This window comes from Marmota marmota, unplaced genomic scaffold (assembly GCF_001458135.2).
Source record: "Marmota marmota marmota unplaced genomic scaffold, marMar, whole genome shotgun sequence".
Classification (NCBI taxonomy): Eukaryota; Metazoa; Chordata; class Mammalia; order Rodentia; family Sciuridae; genus Marmota; species Marmota marmota.
The window spans coordinates 44,665,566-44,691,024 of record NW_026000026.1 but is presented as its reverse complement, the minus strand read 5'-3'; the positions used below and the strand labels follow the sequence as shown (position 1 = coordinate 44,691,024).

The following is a 25,459-nucleotide window of genomic DNA, read 5'->3' as shown; positions in this document are numbered from 1 at the left end:
GGCAGCAGAAAATACTTATTATTTCTTAGTATGTGTTTTCTAGAAAGTCACATAAGTAGATAAGAGTTTAGAATCACCTATTTATTTTAAGGCATGTTGGTATAAAAATGAAACAATAAAATCAGATGAAATAAGCATTTAAAAAAATAGTATAATTGTAAGAATTATTTTCAAAAATATTTTGCATGTAGAAAAAAATTTCAAATTTTATGCTTAAAACTTCACATTTTAATATTATGTCATGTTTTCAGTTAAGATTTAGTGACCTTTTATAGTTTGTTGTAAATACATAAATCTTAGGAAATAGTGCCATGCTAGCCTAATCCCAACATCCATACTTCTAAGATAAAGTGGGGATGTCATAAATCTCTGTTTTATAATCAGCGTATTGTGTAGGCCATTAGAAGCCTGGATTTTTATGTGGGTTTAATAGAATTGACTATGTGCTTTAACCTTAACAATTATTGGTATATTTTTTAGAAGCCCTGACTGACTGCCAAACAGAATTACTCTAAATAAACTTTATTTTTTTGCCAGAATAAAATTATGCAGAAGAACTTTTAGTGAAAGAAATTTTTCTCATTTAAGTAAGAACTGTCTCTGGTTAATTAGTTTAACTTTTGGTCCACATGTCTAAATAGATCATGGTGGTTATTTCAGAACTTATATATACTTCTGGAAACACATGCTATATTCATTATAGAAAGAAAGGAAAGCATTTACTGCAGTGAATACACTTAAATTCAATTTTTTAATTGGCAAAGTATGCACCTGTGGTTGGCCCCATCTCAAGGCTTGTTTCCATTTGTGAGGTCTCAAAGAGCCACACTTACATGTAACCTGGAACTAAAGGATTTTTTAATTCAGAGAGAATCTTAAAATTTCCTGCATGTTTTAATGAGATAAGTAATAGCAAATAATTCTTAAAAATTTAACACCAGTCTTGTCTCACAAATAAAATCAAATGTGTGTTTTCTTCTTTTGCCTCTGGATGGCACTCTTGTCTGCTGAACTTAGCTGATAAAAAACTTCTGCAAGACTGAGGACCCCCCAAACTTTTTGGTGTGTGTGTGGCATGGTAGTTTTACAAAATGCTTTCTTGAATCTGAGAGTATCAAAATTATGTCAGTAGTGACCAATAAGATGTTTAATTATAAATAAATGGCATATTTTAAAACATAGTGGTGCTTGTACTAATTGAAGAATTTTATAACTTTAAAAACCTACTTATAAAGTAGATGTCTCACAAATTGCCCTGTGTACAGTGACATAATCATGTAAGGCTTCATGTGACTTGAAATAAAATTCATTATGTAAATAAATTTAGTCATTTTCTTCTAAAAATTAATGCATATGCCAAACAGCCAAAATTCAAAATATAGTATGTTACAAAACAATTGTTTTTAGTATTGTTTTAACCAGGTTTAGCTGTCCCAATAGCTTAATAATTTAATGGCTAACATAATGACCTTACCAAGTAGTATTTTTTACAGTTCAAATATAGTATGGGATTGTGGCTTATTAGTGTGATTGAAAACATGCTTTGAAATGGCTTTATTTTTTCCTTGACATTAGTTTCCTAAAAATTAATCCTTTTATTGGTTTAGAAAATAATTAGGATCATAAACACTTTGAAAATAACTGTTATATAGAAAACTCTGTGTGACTTCTAGGAGTGCCCAGCCTGCCCATGAAGGGGTCTTCCTGTTGCCTCCTCTTCACAGTTGGTTCGTGTCTGGTGGGCTGGTGGGGGCAATTGGAGGGTGTTCTTTCCCCTGGCATTCATAATGCCAGCCTTAATACTGGGGACTGTGTGATGTTGTCCCATTAATTCTTCTCTGCAATTCAGTTAGATAAGTATCATGACCCTTTTATGAATAATGAACATTTAAAAAATATCAAGAAGTTTTGTCCAATGCTACGTCTTCTAAAAGCTGTTGGAAATCGCATTCAGGTTTGGCTTATTCCACTGGGTATGTTTTTTCATTGATTCACAGCTAATATGTTGGTCAAACAGTACTTGGCTTTATTTCTTCTTCCTTTTTATTTTGCCTGGGCTCTGGCCTTGTTAATGCCAACTTCACAATCCCCCTTATTAGAGAACCTCCAACTGCAATCATGTTCCCATAGATGCCTTCTCAGTCTTTCAGTTTCTCTTCTAAAGCTGTTCTTGGTTGTTCTTAGTTTTTCCTAATATTTAAGCAACTTTTCACCTCATTCTTCCCCAAAATATTTTGACATGAAAGCAGCTATGATTTGGATGTATTAAAAACAGTTCCTATTAATTTTGTGATTATTTAAAACATATGGAAAGATCAATATGTGTGAAATAGAAAAGGACAGTTGAGGAAGGAATTTTATTTTCATGTTTATAAGAACATATATCAAAGCCTGGAAAGTTTTCTTTTCTTATAATAAGCAAACTATTTTTTAACAATGACTTACAGATTTAATGTCTTAATGTAATTTGTCTGTTATACATCAAAGTTAAATTCTCTTTTAAATGCAAAGCTTACATTAATGCAAAATTATTGTTGCAAATTTGCATATAAAAATTTCTGGAAATGTCATTTTCATCTACAGTATTATATTGTTGTCTTTTGTATTGCACCAAAAAAGCTTGAGGCCTCTCTCAGGTGGAGAAGTTAGTATTGTTCTGCCCTGAGGCAACAGTGGAGTTACAAATTTGAACCATAACAGCACAGTGTTAAAGATAGTGTATAATGTCATGTGATAAAGTGTAACAGTTAAAAACATGGGTCTCAAGTCAGGCTGAGCCCCAGTCTTGACTTTAGCATTCTTTGTCCAAGTCCTTTGGGCTCACTGTGTCTTGGTTCCCTACCTATAAAATGAGGACAATTACAGTGCCTTCCTCAGAGAGTTGTTTAAAGACTTGAAGTGGGTAATGTCCTCAATGTGGAGTGTGACATGACAGCCCTTACTAAGCATAAGCCCTCATGCCAACATTAAGGATAAGGAAGACTACAGCTTCATTAACCTCCTGTTTTATTTTTTCTGATGTCTGAAAGTGTTAGGTGTTCCTCGCCCCCCTCACCCTGCCTCCCACTTTACCCATCTGTTGTCTTACTTTTGAATATAATGATTTGGCTAAATAATTAGACATAGTAGAATTTCTGAACATTGGGAGAAATAACCACTCCTCATTCTGTGAATCAGACAGTAATGTTTATTTTGCCCTTATGATCCAGAAAATGTCTTGTGTATCTGTAGCTATTGGTTCACTCTCCACTTGCTTCTCATTCCACCCAAGGAAAGGAGCTAGAAGGCTGAACTCTGCATGGTCCAGACTTCTTGCAGCTAGTTGGCATCTAGCAGAGGCACCAATATAGCACTTGAAAGTGGACATGGGAGTGGGAGGAAGCATCACAAGGAGCTGGGGCCTACTTGTGGTGTGGCTGAGTGTTTCTGCTTGATGCCTTTGTGGAAGGTTGTGCTTGATTCCCTGGTGCTTCTAGAAATACTGTTGGCCACCTTACTATAAATTGGATTTAACTATGTTAGGTATGCTATAAGTTCTTGCCTTCATAATCTCAGAAAACTGGATTTGATTGTCTGCAAGTGAGACCCTGACTTGCTAGTGACTGTTCTGCGAAGTCCTGTACTGGGCATTGGCAGAGCATGATCAGTTCTGGTTGATATTTCAATTGCTAATACACTTGTAACATTAATTTAATTTACTTATTTTTTCTTAATTTGGAACACTTATTTTGTAGCCAAGAATATTTAATTTATTTGAGGAATGTTTTTCTTTTATTTAACATCATATTTTAATGACCCTTTTGCCACACCAGTGTTAAAGAAAACATGATTTTAAGAACTATATATAGAGCTGTATTCTATCATAGAAGTCAAAGTAATTCATGAGATTTTTTTAACAGATGTTACAGCCTCCTCTCATGAGGTGTATGATGGAATAATATAATAATAAACAATCGTTTGTAAAAAGATCCCATGGGACCCCTCAGTGAGCATAAGACTCTCATTGAGTTATGAAAGCAAGGTGCAGGGGTGATACTCGTAAATTGGCCATACATACCTGACTCTTTTAATAACCCCAGACAGCCTGTATCATGCAGTGATATGTAATAATTGCATCACCTTTTCTCAGACAAAGAGTTGTTCTTTGCCAAAAATTTAAACTTATAACTAGAATCATACGTGTTAAATGTGTATAAATTTCTAAATATACTTAAGGTAAAACAGAAATGAGTATTCATTTCTAGTGAAAGAATTAAGATGGCAATTTGAGGACCTTGTTTATCTCATATCCTAGGAAATCATTTTAATACCTGTCTCTAAAGTGCTTATTCAGTACAGCAAGTGATTTTACCAAGGTTTTTAGTTAAAGGATTTTAATTCAATGCTAACAGAATAAAGTACATATTTGTGAATTTAAAAATTTAATTGATATTTGGTAAACAGTAGTCTTGATGTGAATCAATAGATGAACTTTAAATGGTTAATTTTGTAAACACTTCATTTAAGAAGAAGTTTTATGGCCTTCTACAGTGAGAAAGAAATGTTTAATCCTAAGCCTTACTCCTACGGTTTTTAAGAATGGGGTAATATATCTTTCAAGACTTTAGGATACAAAATGTCTTCAAAGTGTATTTAGTATGTGACTCTTATGTGTGACAAGCTTCATATTGAAAACCTTTTAAGTGTTGGGAGCTAGACTCAGCTTTGTCACTCACTGGTTGTGGGGCCCTCACCTGACCACAAGTAAGTTGAGAATTAATTGCATTAGGGGACCTCAAAGACCCGAGCATTCCTGATCCTCTGATTTATTTGGGGGCATTTTATTATCAGGGTCACATCACTCTTCCCTATATATGGCACAAAGTTTAATTTTTGTTGAACATTTTTCCCCACCACGGTAAAGACCTAGTCAGGTTCTGAGGGTATGAGTCACATAAATAAATATCTATAAACTGTCAACTTGTATACAGAACCAAACAAGTGATATGCACATTATGGAAAATAGTACTGTGATGAACATCCTTCTAGCTAAGTTGAGTTGAAAACAGCTCATGGAAGAGGAGGGATTTAGCAGGACTTTCAAAGATGGATAGAATTTAGACAGGACAAGAAGGGGTGGAATTTTACATGACAAAGATACAGCCAGGCAGTGTGGGGCATGCCTGTAATCCCAGCAACTTGAGAGGCTGAGATAGGAGGATCACAAGTTCAAAGCCAGCCTCAGTAACCTATCTTAAGCAACTTAGTAAGATCCTGTCTCTAAATAAAAAATGAAAAGGGCTGGGAGTGTAGCTCAGCGGTTAAGTGCCTCTGGGTTTGATCCCTGGTAACAACAACAACAACAACGTCAAAAGGCATAAATACAAAACTTCTCAGGTCATGTTCAAGGAACAATGACTAGAGTTATTTTGCTTTAGTACCAGGTATCAGTATGGAAATAATATTCGAACATGAATCCAGGCAGCACTGTAGAGAACCTTGATTCAGGGTAGTTTAACAGGGAGCTATTAAATGTTTTTTGAGCATGACACTCAACATGCTCAAAAAGTATTTTAAGAAGCTTAAGCCATAGTTATTATGTGGGGTGGATTATAATCATAAGAGAATGATGACAGCAAGAACAGAAAGGGAATTGTGGTAATAGCCCAGGGGCACATTAATGAGGGCTAACAAGGACTGGGACACAGATGGGGTTTGTGTGAATGTAAATGTATTTAAACGTGTGTGTGTGTGTGTGTGTGTGTGTGAGAGAGAGAGAGTGAGAGAGAGAGAGAGAGAGAGAGAAAACACATGTATGTATATATGTAAATATGCATGTGGATATTAACATGTGTAGGTATGTTGTGCAATTCTGTGCATATGTGATTTGTGTGTGTGTGTGTGTGTGTGTGTGTGAGAGAGAGAGAGAGAGAGAGAGAGAGAGAGAGAGAGAGATATTTGTGGCAAGTAAGATATAGTGCTGAGTAAGATTTAGTATCCTGAGAAGGTAGAGCCTACTGGCACTATTGACATTGTCTCTCAAAGCCAAAACCACTTCAGACCAGCAGTGGAAGAAAAGAAGGTAGGTTGGCACTGTAGAGAGAAAGCAACTGTAAAGATTGACTCTTGGACATGGTAGCACTGGGCAGGCCAAACAGGTGCAGTGGAGGAGACACCAAGCATCCCTAAAGAATTCTTGCCTGATAGGAATTAGGACTGTGTGGGAAGGATTTCCATGGAGTTTTTCTCTTTACTTAAAAGAACATGTTTTCTAACCCTTTTGAAATTCAAATAGTGTGTGCAAACTAAAAATTTACTTAGGGTTATTAAAATAGAACTTCTAAAAGTCTCTGTCATTTGATGTTTTTATTAGCCAATTTTGTTAATATTTGTTTTTAAAGTAATTTTACACTTAAAAACAAGCTCTTATTTTTCTAAAATATAATTTTATTAATTTAAATTTACATGATTTTACATGAATGAGATTTTATTGAATATCAGGGTTAACTATAGCAATAAACAAAACTTTTAAGTTTAACTTAGCTTTGATGAAAGACTATCATTTACAGAGATAGGTGGTATGTGATACCAGTACTCTCCTGACATGTTTTGTTAGTAATAATTATCATGTATTATACAAAATTCAGAGTGATAAAATATAGAAGCTATCATATAATTAATGTTAATACCATCAAATAACATCCAATAATTTCTGAGTGTTTCCTGTGATGTTCCATGGTAATGTACAAGCTGTAGGATAGTCAGGTTGTATCAAAGACAGTGTTATTGGAACTTCATTCAGCTATCAGCGATTATAGGGACTTCAGCTCAATGATTGTATAAGCATGATAAACTGGATGGCTCCTTTTCTTTTCTTTACAAGCTATAAAACCAATAGTTACTTTCATTAGGCTACAGATGAAGCCCACTTACTCCTCAAAGAGGAAAGCAGAAATATGTAAAAGGTAACAGATGGTAGAGGTTTCGGTTATAAGGTTTAACATGTGAGCAGTGAACTTGTTTCACAGCTTTTAAAAGCGTAAGATGATAGCATGGGAGATTGATCCAGAGAGGAAAAATTCTACCTGAGATGCCAGAAACTCAAGTTTTGTTTTATATCCCTTGCTAGATTTAAAAATATAGAGACTTTTTTTTAAGTAAATGCTATCAGTGAAGAGTATACCATAAATCTTCAAAGTATTTAATAAGACATGCTATGTGAAATCAATTAAAGCATAAAAATTCAATAGAATAGCAACTCAATATATATGGGAAAATGAAAGATTGTTCCCACTAAGCTGTTACATGATGTGTATATAAGCCAGACTTATGTTTTTCAGTAGAGAATGTGTTCTTTTGCCCTGAGGTTTCTTAGGGAAGGAGACTCTGTTATGGCCTCTCCCAAGGCCCAAGTCACCAGAATCTTCCTTGCTGGAGTCACTGGAGTGTATCTTGATTTTTCCCAGAAAGAGTAGATGCTCAGTAAATGTATTGATTGATGGAAAATGGAAGGACAAAAAGACCACCTTTGAACCTGGCTGTTCCAAATCCACATGGCATTGTGAAGAGAGCAGTTGAGCTGAACCTCACCAGCTGAAATTTTGGCATCTGGGGTGAGCTAGTCAGCTTTCTTCACCCTAGAACAGTGGCTCTTGAGGGATAGGGGAATTGCCAACCCGTGGAGACATTTGGTCATGTCTAGAGACATTTTTGGTCGTCATAACTGGAGAGAGGGGTGTTCATTGGCATCTAGTACAGAGAAGCCAAGATATTGTTAAACAGCACAAAGAATTTGTGATCCAGAATGTCCATAGTGCTGAGGCAGAGAAACCTTTCCCTAGAAGAGTACCAAGATATGATACTAGGTTGAGAGAAGAACTAAGCAACATCAATTAAATGACAGAACTCAGGAATCAGAAATACAAAAGACCAGCTCTCTTAAGTCAAAGAAATTAAAGTATACAAAAGTTTAACCAAGGAAATTGAAGTAAGAAAGACAAATATTTTAGGTTGAATTATATGAAATTTGCTAATATTTGAATGTTTTTCAAAAGGGGAGGATGTGGTTTATGTGATTCCACTTATTAAATTCTGCATTCATTTAAAAAATCAATTTAAGAAGTAAAACATGGGTTGATTTGATTAATTCAAGTTAACATGAAAATGATCTGAGATAGATTTTGGCCTGAAATCCTAAAGCTATGGTGCTGAGTATATTGAGTATATTGAGCAGGGAGTTGCTCAGATTCTGGTCCCCACCTGGGTACCATCCAAGTTGCTGAGAGGAAGGATGGTCAAGAGAAAAGCTTGCATGAAGGAAAGCTAACACATACATAGAGAAAATTGCTTTCTTCACATATCTGAGGAAGTGCAGTGGGGAGAGAGATTAGGCTGTTTTATCTCCAGAGCTAGAACTCTTGCTAGTGCAACTTTCTGTGCATGTACCTCCTCTCCAGCTCTACAGTGTTCAGTCTGAGACTGTCAGTCTCTTGACGGGCCTTCAGAAGGAAATTTCCACTCTAGAGCTTGCCCCTCAGAATCCCAATTAAGTGGCTACATCTTTGAATTGGTTCCCACATGTCCTTTTCTGGCTTGAGCTGCTCGGTACCATGAAATGGGTTCCTAATGACTCTCACTGGCTGGATCCTTGGGAAGGTAAGGACAATAGGACTTCTGTAGGCACGGGCCCATTTACTGCAGAAGGGGTCTGATGCTTAGACTATAGCTTGTTGACCTGCAAGATATCCTCTTTTCTCATTTAGAATTCTATGAAGACTTTAAGAAAATTCACATTTTTCTGTCAGCAAAAAGGCACTGAGAGCCAAGGGGATGGCTTCTAGAGGCATTTCAAGTACCAAAGTTATACTTAGGGAAGGAGAGGACACTATAAATCCCTATAGGGAAGGAATGGTTTGAATATAAGAGATTTTAAATCATGACTGTGGTTTATAATCCATACAGGATAGGTTTAGATATAAGGAAATAATGTCAAGAAAAGCATTTTAAATTGTAGGTTTTGTTTCTGTGAGAAAGTGCTCTCTGTTGTGGAGAATAATCTCTTTGTTGATTTCTTCTTAATGTATAACAATAAGTGGTAGTGTGGTGATTGCAGATTGTTCTGCTATTAATGCTATTTACTGGAACATATTTTAGAGAACATTGTTTTCTATAGAAACAATAAGCAACAGTTTCCCTTTTGTTCTCCCATGGAAAAATATTCTCTGGTGGGTATCTGCAGAGCAGAGAATTTCTAGCAAAAGAGAACCTTTTAGTAGTATGATATTAAAAAAAATACCTACCATTTTTTTTTTAGCACTGGGGTCTTAGTTGAATGTATGCAGCATGGTCCTTTTGTAAAGATCCAGTGCCTTGTGTCACCTAGTTGCTTCTCTCCCAGGTCCCTATGGCATACTGTTTGTCCCTGTGCAGGAGCCCTGTGCTCTTGACCTGGCCTCAGGCAGCTCTGTGTGGCTGTCCCCTGGTCCTGAGAGGTCATCTCTAGAAGGCAGGAGCCTTGCTTCATCCTGTCTCAGACCCTCACAACAGCCAACATGGCAACTTCAACCCCATTGTCATTGAAGATATTTATCAGTTTATTAAAATGTTTTTGTAAAGAATTATTGAGATGATATGGATTTTAAATTAAATCTGCAATTTATTTGTCAAGTGATCCTATAAAATAAATTTTAAGATGATTATAAGTCTATAATTTAATAAAAGGAATAATGTATAAGGCTTTGGAGTTCATAAAATGCTTTCAGACATGATCTCCTTTGCCCTTTATAAGAGCACTCTGGTTATGTTATATTTTTATTCTCATTTTACAAATGGTGAAATTAACGTTCAATAGGAAAGTATATGTCCAGGATCAGAGAGCAAATTAGTGGTCTCTTTACTGGAATCTTATCTTTAAAGCCCTTCTTTTCTTTCTTCCTTATTCCCTCCAACATCTGCTATAAACTACCTTTATTTAAAGAAGAAGAGAAAGTACTTCTTAAGCTCCCAAAGTGAATTTTATTATGTGTAAATTGCTAGAATTTGAAGCATGGAGCTGTTTGTCCATCTAGAGAGGTTGATTGATTATTCTCAATGGTCTCACCTCTTTTTTTTTTTTTTTTTTTCCTGTGATAGAATTCTCATGGGATGGGCTTTTCCTCCAAGGATAGGCAGGGCAGTTGAAATACAGATTTTGTTAATTGCTAAGTTGTTAATGGAACTTGCCTGAGGTTGCTCTATAAGCAGTATAATTTACTGGCTTGTTTTGAAATTTTCTATCAAATTTCAGCCATTCTTGAGAGCTCTTTATTGAAATACAAATTACAAAAGCAAAAGTTATAATTTTGTTGCCCAAGCAGAAACAAAAACTTTCCCTGTTGTGGCTGCTCTGCATAATTCTTGCAGGCCTCTGATCCCATCAGTGGGACAGTTTATAGATTCCTGTAATTGAATGGCCATGAGGTTGTCCCCAACCCTTTTTTTTTTTTTTTAACAAAACACAAAATTGTTGAGGGCTTCACTATTGCTGCTATGTGCAGATAGAATTATTTTACTTATAAGAAAAGAAACTAGAGAGCATGCATTTTTTGTTATCTCAGATTGAAAGAAATGAGTAATAATTATATTTTAAAGTTGATTTATTTTCTAATATAAGAACATACCAGAGAACATGGGAAATCTCCAACAGAAGCAGTTTTACCTCTTTAGCCTGCTCTTGGGCAAAGATCACAATGCGGGTTCATTTTCATGCAAAGCTGAGAACAAGGTTTTCCCATTTCAACATGTGAAAAGGAAATAAATTTAAATGCAAGGGACATTAGTCTTGATGGCATCTGAAGCCCTAAGTCTTATAGCAGAGTTGAGGACACAGTTAAATGAGCACAGAAGTCACAACTGGCATGTGTTCTCCACTGTTCATTTTGAGGGGAAAATAGGAACTTTGATTTCTTCTTGGAATTCTGGTAAATTTTTAATATTTTTCCCTTATGCACTCCCTCTTATTGCCCACCCCCCAGCCCATACACACACACACACACACACACACACACACACACACAGTTTCTCTCTAGCAGTTTCCTAAGAAGAATGCTTTGTTAGGAGGCCTGTTTTTCTTTTGAAGATAGCATACTATGAGCCAGTTCCCTCATGTAATAATATTTCCTTGAGAGTCAGTAGGATGTAAGCTTTAGGACTTACTAACTTCACTTAAAAGTATACCTTACAAAAGTATTATTTGTGTTTTTAAATGATTATTAGGTAAAGCAAAAGAACTTAAAGAACAGTAGTACCTGACCATATTAAACCTATGATTTCATCTAAGAATTTCTTTTCAGTATTCTTAGTGTATATTTCTTACTGACACATTCTTAAGACAGGATGAACAATAAGCAGTTATACTATTCCTAGGTTTATCTCACTAGTCCTGTATTATATATGTGCAAATTTTGCCCATTTGAGCAATTCCTACCTTAATAATATTACTTATACAACTGTACACTATAAGTGCCTTTTTAACCACCCTGTTATCTGTGATGGCAGTGACTTTTTGGTTTTGCCTCTGCTAAAGAACATTCTAAAAGCTATAGTGATGGGGTGTTGAGAGCCACAGCCAAAGGGGCCCCAGCAAACTTCCAGCTGCCAGCAAACTTCTAGCTGCCGGCTGATGATTGGCTCACAGCGGCCCCAGCAACATCTAGCTGATTGGCTCCTCGGCCCCAGCAACATCTAGCTGATTGGCTCCTCTGCGGTGATGCTCATTGGACTGTTTCCCTGCCCTTTCAGACCACGGAGCTGCTCACTGGGGGACTTTTTTTGGCTCCGCCCACGTGACCCAGCCAATCGGCCTCAAGAGCAGGAGGATTGTGGGAGGTGGAGAGAGGCTTGTGTGGGAGAGAGAGGCTTGTGGAAAGCCGGTGGTGGCAGTTGAGGCTCTGAGGATTTTTCCTGAGAGGCTGTTTTGTTTGGCGTGTGTGGTTCTAAAAATAAAGTTAGTTTCTTTTGACAAGTGGCTCCTGATTGTGCCCAGCCAGACTGCGGCAATGGGGTATGCAGGAGGCAGAGAACGTAGACTCAGTTTTGTTTCTTCTAAACAAACAGCTGGTTAATTCAGAAAAAAACAGATTTTAGTGTCCTTCTATGTGCTCCTCAGCCCCTCATAACTTCCTTGGCAATGTATAAATACCTTTTTGCATAGATTTACCCCTCAGCTTTGGCCATCAAGTCTAGTCTTCTTTTGTATGCTGCATCTGTGTCTCGTGTTCAGAGTCTGATGTAGCTAAGTCACTTCCACTGCTGACACTTGCTGCATCAACTTGTTGAAGACCTCATTTGCTGAAGACCCATTGTGAGGATTTAATAAATGCTCTTGAGCATCTGCATCAACCTCATTAAGCCAACCTGTTATACAAACTGTAATGTTGCAGATTTGAGTCTTATCAGGGTCACGACTGAGATAGTCATTTCATAGTCAGGCCACAGTGTCTTCAACGTGCTGTTGGTACAGCTGGTAACTAACTTCTTTCCATGACTCTCCAACAGTTTTCCTAATATTAAGGAATTTATAAATGTGCCAGAATTTTCTAGTAGGTTTACAATCTTCCTGTTAGTCACAGTGGACTGTGAAATGCCCATTACAGGAAGCACACATGAAAGACAGCAGCCCCTCATGATCCATGGGCTGTAAGTAGAGTGTGGTGTTGGTCAGAGAAAAGGGACTTTATGTTTTCCCCATGTGGTTGAAGACTTGAGATTAAGGGAATGACTCGATTCGTGTGATGAAGGGGAAATATTTTCTTGGAGGCTCTGATCTATAGTACTCTATGCATTCTTGTGGAAAGCACTAATTTTTCTCTCCAAAAATATTCTGAAAAAGGTTTCCTTGGGTTTGGATGCCACAGTTCTCTGGCTCTCTTCCCACCAAAGAAATAACAGGCATTTCCATTCTAAATTCCCATATTCAAAGATCAAGAACAAGACAAGGATATCTGTTTTTACCACTTCTGTTCAGCAGTGTGCTTATAAATTCTACCCAGGCCAGTCAATAAGAAAATGAAATAAAAGGCATCCAGACTGGGAAGAAAAAGGAAAGTTATCTGAATTTACAAATGATTCGTCTCATATTTGGATAACCCTATGGAATACACCACACACACACACGCACACACACACACATACACACAAACACACATTAGAACTAATAAATTAATTCTGCAAGATTCTAGGATACAAGAACACTATACCAAAGTCAGCCTAATTTATTTCACCAGAATGGACAATTTGAAAATTGAATTAATTCCCATTTATAGAGCATTATAAAGAATAAAATACTTAGGAATAAATTTATGCAAGAAGGTGTATCATAAGCACACTATAAACTATAAATGTTACTGTAATAACTTTAAAACTGCCAAAGTTAAATTTTAAAAATGTCCCATATTTCTAGTTCAGAAGACTTAAGATTAACAGTACTCCCAAACTGATCTACAGATTCAACACAATTCCTATCAAAATCCTAATATCCTTTTTTGCAGAAATAGAAAGGTGATCCTAAAATTCATATGGAATCCTGATAACCAAAATAATTTTGAAAAAGAGAACTAATAGTTTCTTATTTCAAAACTTAACTGCAAAGTTACAATATTTAAAACAGTATGATATTAGTAAAAATTTAGAGATCAATGAAATAGAATGAAGACTCCAGAAATAAACTTACAGTTCTATGGTCAACTGACTTTTGATGAAGGTGTAAAAATAATTCAAGGGGAAAAGAATAGTCTCTCCAAGTGGTCCTGAGTCAGACTTGATGCCATTTGTGAAATTTAACTTTAAAAAGACCTAAGTTTAAGGAGTAATATTAAAATTTTTAGAAGAAAGGAAGAAATCTTCACAATCTTGGATTTGAGTGAAGGATATAAATCTCCCCAAAGAAAATCTAAAAATGGCTAACAAGTGCATGAAAAGATATTCACCATTATTAGAAAATGCAAATCACAACTACAAGATACCATTTCACACTCACAAGGATGGCTATAATAACACTTTAAAAAAAAAAGGTGGGATAATAAATGTCAAGAATGAAGTGGAGAAATTGGAACCCTTGTACTTTCTTGGTGATGCCTGATCGCTCTAATGTCATCTGAAGGTGAAGAGTAGAGGTGGTCATCTGGGATACAGAGGTAATGACCACCTATTTTCCACTCAAGAATGCTCTTGTCTGGGTATTAATTAAATATGCTTTGATCATCTGTTTCATTCTGTTCCTTATTTTTGTTGTACATCAAAAAATATGGCATTGTACAATAAAGAAAGTACTCTGAAAAACTGAAAAAATAAGTAAATAAATAAATAAAAAGTGGGATAATAAATGTCAAGAATGAAGTGGAGAAATTGGAACCCTTGTACTTTCTTGGTGAGAATATAAAATGATAGAGCTTCTGTGGAAAACAGTTTGATAGTTCCTCAGAATGTAAACATGTAATTTCTAGAAAAACAATTCCACTACTAGGTATCTACCCAAAAATATTGACAACAGATATTCAAATGAAACTTGTACACAAAGTTTCATAGCAGTACTATTCACTGTCACCAAGAGGTGAAAACAAGTCAAATGTCCATCAACTGATAAAAAGATAAAATGTAGAATATTATCAATACAATAACATTATTCAGTTATAAAGGGAATTAATTGCTGTATGTTACAACATGGATGAACCTCTTAAACATGTGAAGTGAAAGAAATCAAATATGAAAAGCCACATACTGTATGATTCCATATTCTGAAAAAAAAATCCAGTTAGGCAAATCCATAGAGTTAGGTGGTAGATTAGTGGTTGCTGGGTACTGGGTGGAGGGGAAATGGGAAGTAGCTGTTAATGGCTATAGGGTTTCATTTTGGGGTAATGAAAATGTTCTCAAATTATATGGTGGTAATAGTTGCACAATTCTGTAATGATACTAAAAGCTATTTTGTATGCTTTATAGTGTAGATTTTTATTACATACGCATTATATCTCAATAAAGCTGTTACAAATAACAAAAAGAAGAAGCATTTAAGACAGGCTGCTGACTTATCAACCCCAATATAAAATAAAAGTCATATATAGTTTTTCATATCTATTTATCTATCACCCACTTTTCATGAAGTAGGATAATCAGTTTTCATCAGTTTACAGGCCAGCCAGGCATTTCTTTACAGATGATGAATAGTTGTAAAGCAATCATTAAAAAATATATATATATTCAGAGATCTTCTTTTGGGGTTGAGGCTGCAGCAACTTTGTGCCATCTGTCTACTTGTTTTGTCACTCCTAAAACCCTGATACTTTGTAAATGTATCATGACCATATAAATTTGTATCATACTTCTCCACCCCCTTTGTACTTTTTCAGGACATTCAGTGTCTTCTCCAGAATGAATCCTTCCTCATGGAGAAAAGGGCTAGGTGACTTTCATTCTCAGTCACAGAAACCAATTACTTTGTGTTTTCCTGTTTCTCCAGGCCTTAGTAACATAGTTATACCCAAAGAAGTTACATTTTATCCAGAACTTGTGGGGGGCGGGAACACCTCTTTTTTCCCCCAGATTGAACTATAAATGACCATTTTAACAAATAACATATAGCACATACCACATACCACATATTTTTTAGCCCAGATCTTGAAAGTAATTTGCAGCTCTGTCTCGTTGTCTTTTGCACTGACTTTTCTGAAAGTGCAATACTGATGCTACACTTAGTCTATTGTTTTTTAGAACCATAATGACAAAGCGTTTATTTTTTTTGTCCCCAGAAAACAGGTAGCCGCTTATAGGATGTCTTTGTGCACAGAGCTGAAAGAACAGAGACTCACTAGCAGAAGGGAGAAGACCAGGCCTTGGGATTTGAGGCCTCTTCAGATCTGTTCTTGTGGTTACTAATGCTCTCCACTCAGCATTTCTGAACATTGCCAATCAAGCAATAGCTGATATTTACAAATAGTCCTCCAGGCACTACAGGATTGTGGCTGCTTGTAATTGTTAAGGAAGCTTTAAATTATATCTAGGTTTAAAGTAGTGCTTAAAGGGGTCCTCTACATTCAAATATTTTTAAAATTAATTATGCAAGTATGGAACAAATTATATCTATTCATCAACCAGACAACTGGGATAAGTAGATCCCAACATTCCCCACTTTACCAAATAAAAGAGCTTCCTATAGAATTTCCTAAATAAAAGACAGCCTTCTTCCCTGAAATATAGCAGTAAAGTCATCTATGTAGCATTGTAGTTTGCTTAGAGTAAAAAGTTAAATGAGGGGATGGATGATTTTGCATACACAGATTTTATTCTTGATGATTATATTTGGCCTCATAGAGAGTCTGAGTGACTTTAGGAGGAATAACTGGATCTGTTTGCTCTTGAGAAGCAGGCATAAGTCCGCTAAGGAAATGCAGGGAGACAGATGGCCAGCTATTGTGTTACAAACATCATCTGCTGGGCTGTGAGCAAATATTAAGTGAATAATATATATGTAATTGGTGTGAAAGTACAGTTGCAACATTTCTAATAGGGTTTGAAGGATGGCTACTTCTTAAACATTTGTATTTCATAGGATACTATATTGAAATGTTTTTATTTATAGGGCTAATCCATTTTAAACTGTTTTAAAGTGAACATTTTCCCCCATTTTTTGACACCACTGTGCAATATTTTGAATTGAAATGGCCCATAATGGCCCTTTTTTTATTTTCCATAACAACATGAGCACTAAATTATAGCTGTGCAATTATGTAAACAATGGAAATGCTTCCAGAATGAATCCTTCCTTTTAAATTTTCATTTTGTGTAATTGTTGGAAGGTTTGGAGCCATAATAAACAAAATTATTTTACACATTTATCGTTCTAAAGGTCAATTATAAAAGAACTAAAGAAACAACACTATGCAAAATGAATAAACCAATTTCTGTTGCCATCACCATATGTTTTTCTTATCGCTTATGGTTTTTCCAGTTACTGTGTACATAGCATTCAATTAAAGCGATTCATTTACCGGGCTGAATGTGGTTTGTGTTTATAGAACTGTGCTTTGGAGGATAGGAAACAACACGCCTCTATTTGAATTACCTGATTTTTTGCAAGATCAGTGATAAGAGACAGATGTTCTCACCAGTCACTTTCTCATAAACCCGTATCTTTTGATAAGCTACAAATTCACAATTATCATTTTACAGTCTAGCTTTTCACTCTCAGTATGTAGTATGCACATGGACTTTTCACCAAAACAAGAGAAAAATACTAGTTTGGTGTCCTTTTCACCATGTTACAATATTTTTCATGACTATTTCCTTTGAACAAAAAGCATATGCAAGAATTTTGTCTGTGCTTCAGACTGGTCAACTTTAAAGGATAAACTTAATTCCTGTTTTATACTCCATTTACCATTGAACTTATTGTTTTATTTTATTGTTTGAGTCTGTTTAGAGTGGAAAAGAAACTAATTCTTGCTACCATACTTACTTGTTTGGGATAAATTCTAGAATTCCTCAAAAGAATGAAATCTGGAAAATCTAAAATGATCCTTTTTCTGTGTTTTTGTTTCCTTGTTTTTCTTATAAAGTACATAGTCTATGCATAATTGCTGTAATGACTTGTTCAGAATATTGTTTGAAGGCACTAATTTCTGGAGCCTTTTAATTTCTGGGATGATGTGTGATCTAAGAGGCTTGTTTGTACAAACTTTGAAATGTTTTTAAAATATTACTTGAATTTGTGTGGATCAAAAAAGTAATATTTTTGCTGAATAGTACAAATTGAACTTATAAAGTAGATTCTGTATAGTGAAATCCTTAGAGTTCTTCCCCTTTTTGATTTTTTTGTTTTACTCACAACCCTATTTACTTCTGTATGATGATTTTCAGTTTACAAAACCATATGTTCATATCTACTATCCTGTTAGATATTAGTTTTTAAGACAGAATCATCCCATTCTATGGAGGATAAATGTGAAGCCCAGGCATGATATGATTTGCCTACAGTCTCACACATGTCTGTGAACCCAGGCCTCATGGCCCCAGTTTTGGAGTTCTTTTCACCAGAGCAGAGTTTGAGTGCAGGGGCATTTCCTGCTCATGGTCAAATCTGGGGCAACACTAAATAGCAGTGAACAACATAGTGGGAATGATGGCCTTTTTCTTTGTGTTGGCCATTCCTTGTGATGCTTTCAGGTAGGCCACCTGGAGTAGGTAGAGGAGTGTTTTTACACCATCTTAACGATTCAAACAAGGAGGGCCCTTTTGCTTCAGACTGGTCAGATCACTATCTGTCAGTAATACTTTTAGCAAAAACTCAGTATCATTGATTTACTGTCATTATATTTATTTAAGGGAGTATTTTCTAAGACAAATGATACTAATTTTTCAGAATAATTTTATTTAAGTTAAAAAAAATGAGTCACTGGGAAAACTGATTAGGCAAATCATGTTTGCCTTTGAGGTGAATATGGCAAAATGCATGAGGGCTGTACATGAATGATTCATGTGTGGGAAGTATGGGTCTGTCTTACATATATATAATGCCTCAGAGGCTGCAAAGAAAGTTTCAAAGTCTGAAGATTTTTATTTTATATTTCTGAAGATTGATTCTAATTACAACTATGATCTTAATAATCTTTTAAAGAGTTATATGATTAGTTAGAAATGAATGGAGCAGGCCGAGGTTGTGGCTCAGTGGCAGAGTACTTGCCTCGCACATGTGAGGCACTAGGTTCGATCCTTGGCACCACATAAAAATGAATAACAAAATATTGTGTCCATGTATAACTAAAAAATATTAGGAAAAAAAAAGAAATGAATGGAGCAATTTGTTGTTGTTCGAAACTGCTCTCTTTTGAGTACCACATGGTTATTCCTATTAAAATGTTGTCACAAAGGTAGAATCTTTGAGTTGTTCCATGTTAATGTGGATAAGCAAAGGAAGCAGACATGTGGCTGTAATTTGGCTGACTTCTCATATAGTTTCCTCTTTAACCCCCACATTAACCCTACCCCAGTGCTCTTTGGTGACTGTGGCACGGGCCCTGCTTCTCCTAGGGGCGCACTCTTAACGTGGATGGCAGAGTAGGTTAGGCTAACCATCTGTTACTGTGTCCTCTTTCCGATCTTCTTGCCCATAGAAACAGGTTCTGTTGAAGTGACTGGCTGAGGTCCAGGGGCTGGGGGAGCTGTGTGACTTTATCTCAGCTGCATGCATATCTGCTGTCTTTAGCATCATGGCAACTTAGTAAATTTTTCTGAATGCCCCATTTTACAGATCATTGACTTTACACATACAAATCTTATGAAGCAAGATGGATTCCATTTATAAATTCTGGCTTTAGCTTATTAAAGGACTTAGTTCCTAATTCCCATAAACCTATCCCAGAAAAGCATTTTTTAATTAAAACTTTAAATTCCAGTGGCAAAAATGGCTCATTTAAGTATGTGCTAAAGATTTTTAAAACCCATAGGCTTTGGGGTTTTAGTTCCTCATCTCAACAGATGGAATTAACACAAACATAACAAAGTTAACATCATGGTTGTTTGCATTATTAATCTTCAGATGCATGGCATTATGCTACCTTGCTAGCCAGGTTTGCACGAATCCTTTCATAGCAGCATATGTCAACAGAAATGTGCTTCCATCTGCTGCTGGATAGCTTGATGTCTGATATTCTGAGTCAAGGCCCAGCACAATGCGTACCTCTGTGAGTAATTACAGGTGTGTGGTGAGGAGCCCAGGGCATTAATCAGAGGCTTAATTATGAAAAAGGTGGATCTTTTGTTCTACTCCTGGAGCATGAGTTTACCACACACTTTCTAAAGGGCAGCACCCATCTGCTGGTCCCCTTAGAATGTTTGCCTTTGCTGATAGGAACCCTAAAGTGTGTCACAGGGCGTGATTAAAGCAGGTTAAACATTAACTAAGAAGAAGCATGGTTCAGACTTTTCTTCCCTTCCTTCCTTCCTTCCTCTTATCTACCTATCTGTATATTTGTTTATTTTTAGCACAGGAAAAACTCTGCCAAAATGCCAAAACTTTAAATTAGCATTTGATAAACTGTTTGCCATTTGTAAGCTTTAACAGATAAAACATTGTGCAGTCATGTTGATGATACAAATAGTATGATTTATAAAAATTAAATGAGGCTACTATGTAAGGAAAAAGTTTTGTGAACACATATAAATGCTGTTTCAAGAAGGTAAGTTGTCAAATGAGGTTATTTGTATTATGAGGGATTTAAGTTAATGTATTAGGATTTGGCATGTTGTTACTACTGTGCTCTAATACAATTAAATCAGAATTATTTTAAAGGATTTTTCCAATGGCCATGCTAAAAACTCAGAAACTGGAGACTTTTTAATTTTGCTTTTTAATCATATATTGGAACTAACTATAGATTATATAACTATTAGTCAATGCCTATAGTACTTTGGTTGTTTGATTAATGTTCCTGGCCAAAAACTGCATAGATGAAGTTTATGGTTTTCTAACTTACCCTCTTATATACAGACTTGTACAGATGGCTTCAGAGGTATGGCCTAGCTATAATGGCATGAGTGCTGTCCAATGGTGGATCTCTGATTTGTCACAGACAGGACTGAGGTGACTGCCTCAGAATAGAGTTGGAAGTTGGGGAGTTGGGGTGGCTAGCCACCAATAACAGCCATTGAGACACAGGACACAAGGCTTCTGGGGCATACAATGCTCTTAACACAGAAGGTTTCTGCTGCACTGCATACTGTGCCTTGCAATCACACATTTCCTCACAGCTACACTGACTCTCTGACCTTAGTACATCAGTGATCACAGCATTACCTGGGCACTCTATACATTTCTGTTTGTTGGGGTATAAAATTACCTGGAAAGTGAAAATTTCCTTTAATATAAACAGCATGCTTTAACTTTTAAATATTGAAGGCTAAAAGCAGAACATAATTTTCTTTAGTGATAGGATTTATATATATCTCAACACTCCTGAAACTTGTCCAAGGAGTCACCTTTAGGTGGAATATAGAAGAACTGTCTTGTCTCATTTCCACTGTTTAGATTTTGGATGATCTTACAGTTTGGTGTCTTCATTCTCTTACCTGTAAAATAAGTACAGTTACCATTGTAGTATCTCATTTCTTGGTACCCCACCACTGAAAAATTTCTGTCATCCACATTCTTTTAGATTAATATGCAGAGGTCATATTTACAGACAAACTTCTTTGGAATTTTATTCTTAAAAATTACATTTGTGGGGCTGGGGATATAGCTCAGGTGGTAGAGTGCTAGTCTTGCATGCATAAGGTTCAATCCCCAGCACCAAAAAAAAAAAAAAATACAGTGTGATAGCTGGGCTTGGTGGTGCATGCCTGTTATCCCAGCAACTTGGGAGGCTGAGACAAGATGATCACAAATTTGAGGCCAGCCTCGCAACTTATTGGTACATTGTCTCAAAATGAAAGATACATAGGGTTCAGGGATGTAGTTCAGTGGTAGAGTGCCCCTGGGTTCAATCCCCAGTAATGCAAATAATAATAAATAGTGTTTTCTTATCTTCCCTTTTAGGACATTTTAAATACCATTATAAGGCACTGTCCACCGCGCTTTTTCTCCCTGGGTTTGCCTGGATTCTCAATGCTGGTGGGAGACTTTATCACGGCTGCAGCAAGGGTCCTTAGTACAGACATGTTGGCGGTGAGTATGACAATGCTTAGCATCCAGGCTCCCAGGAGGCTTCTCAATCGCTAACAAGGTTCAGATTTCTCCACTTGTAACAGGTGTTGACTCATTAGTGCAATGTGAAACTGGGCTCTCAGGGTAGATACCCTGGCAGCTGATGTGTGAAATTGTAGGATAAGATGACACACTGGTATTGGAAAGGTGTTTCATCAAAAGGCCAAAGTGTGAGAAATCATATCCTCACTAATATTTCAGCACATTTACACAGTCAGAATCAGAATTTTTCTCTTAGAATCTTATTAGCATTTTCTGATAAATGCTGGTACAGACATAACTGTCCAAAGTAAAGAGAAAATTGTAAGTGTACATTAACAGTACAGTGTTGTTGTTTTTTAGTTAGGTCTTCATTATTATTATTCTCATAGAAACAAAAATTTTTGTGTGTGGTCTTAAATTAAGAGTAAACCTAGGGCCTCATGCATGCTAAACTTGTACTCTACCATATCCTCAGCCCTAGAAATATTTTCTTAAAATATTATAGTACTAAATTTTTTTTTACCAGAAAGAAATATCTATTTTCTTATTATTGTGCCAGAAAACTCTAGCAGAATTCTTATACTAAAAAATTAGAATCAAGGGGCTGTGGCTGTGGCTCAGTGGCACACTTTCCTGGCATGTGAGAGGCACTGGATTTGATTCTTGGCACCACATATAAATAAATAAAATTGAGGTCTATCAACAACTAAAAATTATTTTTTAAAAAATTGGAATCAAATAGACTAAATGAGCATTAAAGGCTACAAAAAGAATTTATTTTCAGTCTTTACATTTACTGCCACTATGTAGGCAGCATCTTAATTCCTTTGGAGAATACTCTTACACATTTGAATTTAAAGGACCTTTCCCATTTATATTGTGTGCAATTATTATCTGTTCAGAGTCATTTTCCCCTTCAAATGGTGTAAATAAAATAAACTTTACTATTTGCCAGGGATTTGTATTGAAGTTAGTATGAGTATCCAACACCCTAAATTTTGTTTAACACATGGGTACCTTTTCACTCTACTTTTTTTTTCTGTGCAGAGTAAATTCAAACTCTGAGCCCCAGGTTTTAAATTAATTTTATTTAATACTTTGTATGGCTGATAGTTCATGCTGGTATTTTTGTAGGTTTTTTCTTATAAAGATAAATGAAACAGCAAAGAAAAGCAAAAAGAGACAAGAGCAAAAGAAAAGAATTAGGGAAGGGAAACCAGAGAAAATGTTCAATTTATTCAATCAAAGTTGTTTTTGTGAATAATATGGCTTTCCCATTTGTCCTCTGTACAACTATTATCTATTCAGAGTCATACTTCCCTATTTCAAAAGATTATCCCAGAATATTTTAGGATAATCTCAAAGAACTTTCAAGCCTATTTTTAATGACTTGAAACAATGTTGAAAAAATTTATAGGATACAAGGAGGAAAATCATACTACTTTGTTGAAATTTTTTTAATTCATTCATTTATTTATTTATTTTTGCATTACAATTCTTAATATACCATTATACCATAATTTATCATGTCTCTGATTATATATAAGGTTTGTTGACACCAAATTCACATCTTCATACATGTATTTTGTATAATGATGAGAGTCTCATGATCCATGCTATTCCCCTTCTCCCTCCTTTGCCCTCCTACCCCTATTCCCTATCTAGAGGTAATCTTCCTCCCTTGCTCTCCCTCCCAATCCCATTTTGAGTCACCCTCCTTATATCAGAGAAGACATTCGGCATTTGTTTTTTGGGGATTGGCTAACTTCACTTAGCGTAATCTTCTCTAATGCCATCCATTTCCCTGCAAATGCCATGATCTTATTATTTTTTATTGCTGAGTAATATTCCATTGTGTATAAATGCCACATTTTTTAATCCATTCATCCACTGAAGGACATCTAGGTTGGCTCCACAGTTTAGCTATTGTGAATTGTCCTTAAACTATACTTCAGAGCAATAGTAACAAAAACAGCATGGTACTGGCACCAAAACAGGCTAGTAGACCAATGGTACAGAATAGAGGACACAGAGACTAACCCACAAAATTATAATTACATTATATTAGACAAAGGTGCCAAAAGTGTGAATGGAGAAAGAATAACATCTTCAACAAATGGTGCTGGGAAAACTGGAAATCCGTATGCAACAAAATGAAATTGAATCCCTAACTCTCACCATGCACAAAAGTTAACTCAAAATGGATCAAGGATCTAGGGATTAAACCAGAGACTCTGTGTCTAATAGAAGAAAAAGTAGACCCTAATTTCCATCACTTGGGTCTAGGCCCTAACTTCCTTAATAAGATGTCTGTAGCACAAGAATTAAAACTAAGAATCAACAAATGGAATGGATTCAAACTAAAAAGTTTTTTCTCAGCAAAAGAAATAATATGTGAGGTGAATAGGGAGCATACATCCTGGGAACAAATTTTTACCCCTCACACATCAGATAGAGCTCTAATCTCTAGGGTATATAAAGAGTTTCACGAGATAAGCACCCAAAAAACAAATAATCCAATAAATAAATGGACCAAAGACCTGAACAGACACTTCTCAGAAGAGGATATACAGTCAATCAACAAATATTCAAAAAAATGCTCATTATCTCTAGCAATCAGAGAAATACAAATTAAAACTACTCTAAGATACCACCTCACTCCAGTAAGAGTGGCAGCCATTATGAAGACAAACAACAACAAGTGCTGGTGAGGATGTGGGAAAAAAGGCACACTCATACATTGCTGGTGGGACTGCAAATTGGTGCAGCCAATTTGGAAAGCAGTATGGAGATTCCTTGGAAAACTGGGAATGGAACCACCATTTGACTCAGCTATTCCTCTTCTCGGACTATACCGAAAGGACCTACTTTGTTGAAATTTTTATTATTTGATAGGAGAGTGTTCTACAGTGCTAGAACCCTTCAATAGAGATAGTATCACACAATGGGGTCGTTCTCTGTGAAAATGTATCTTTTAGCCAGATGAGCTTTTTAAAATAGCCTTCCAGACAAACATTTGGCTAACAGGTATATGAAAGAAATATTTAGCATGACTAACTTTCAGGGAAATGCAATTTAAAAACACTGTTAGAAATGAGATGGGCATTATTACCCCTGTGTATGGGTATAATTGCACAAATGGTGTGACTCTACATCATGTACAACCAGAGAAATGAAAAGTTGTACTCCATTTATGTAAAAAAAATGAAATTAAATTAATTTTTTTAAAAAAAAAAACACTTTTAGGGGACTGGGGTTGTGGCTTAGTGGTAGAGCGCTCGCCTAGCAAGTGCGAGGCCCTGGGTTCGATTCTCAGCACCACATAAAAATAAATAAATAAAGATATTGTGTCCGACCACAACTAAAAAATAAATATTAAAAAAAAAAACACTGGTAGAATGGCTATTGTCAAAAAGACAAACAAGCTGTTGGTGAGGATGTGGAAGAAAGGGAACTTTTGTACACTGTTAGTGGAAACATAAATGACCACAGCCGTTATGGAAAATAGTAGTAAAGTTTCTCAACTACTTAAATATAGAACTATGATCTAGAAATTCTACTTCTGAGCATATATCCAAAGGAAATGAAACTAGTATTTCAAAGGGATATCTGCATTCTCATGTTCATTGCAGCATTATTCACAAATGGCCAAATTATGGAAACGACTTAAGTGTATCATTGGATGAATGGGTGAAGTGTGTGTGTGTGTGTGTGTGTGTGTGTGTGTGTGTATTTCAGTACATTTACACAGTCTGAATCAGAATTTAT

At 35.9% G+C, this 25,459-nt stretch overlaps 1 protein-coding gene across 1 annotated transcript in view; it reads left to right on the top strand.

Annotated features, from left to right (window-relative positions):
* Ralgapa2 (Ral GTPase activating protein catalytic subunit alpha 2) overlaps positions 1-25,459 on the top strand; it is a 293,361-nt gene that overhangs the window by 124,629 nt on the left and 143,273 nt on the right. Inside the window, exon 25 of the mRNA XM_048811857.1 lies at positions 21,542-21,670. Within this exon, the coding sequence (XP_048667814.1) occupies positions 21,542-21,670 (129 nt within the window). The remainder of the gene's footprint in view (positions 1-21,541; positions 21,671-25,459) is intronic.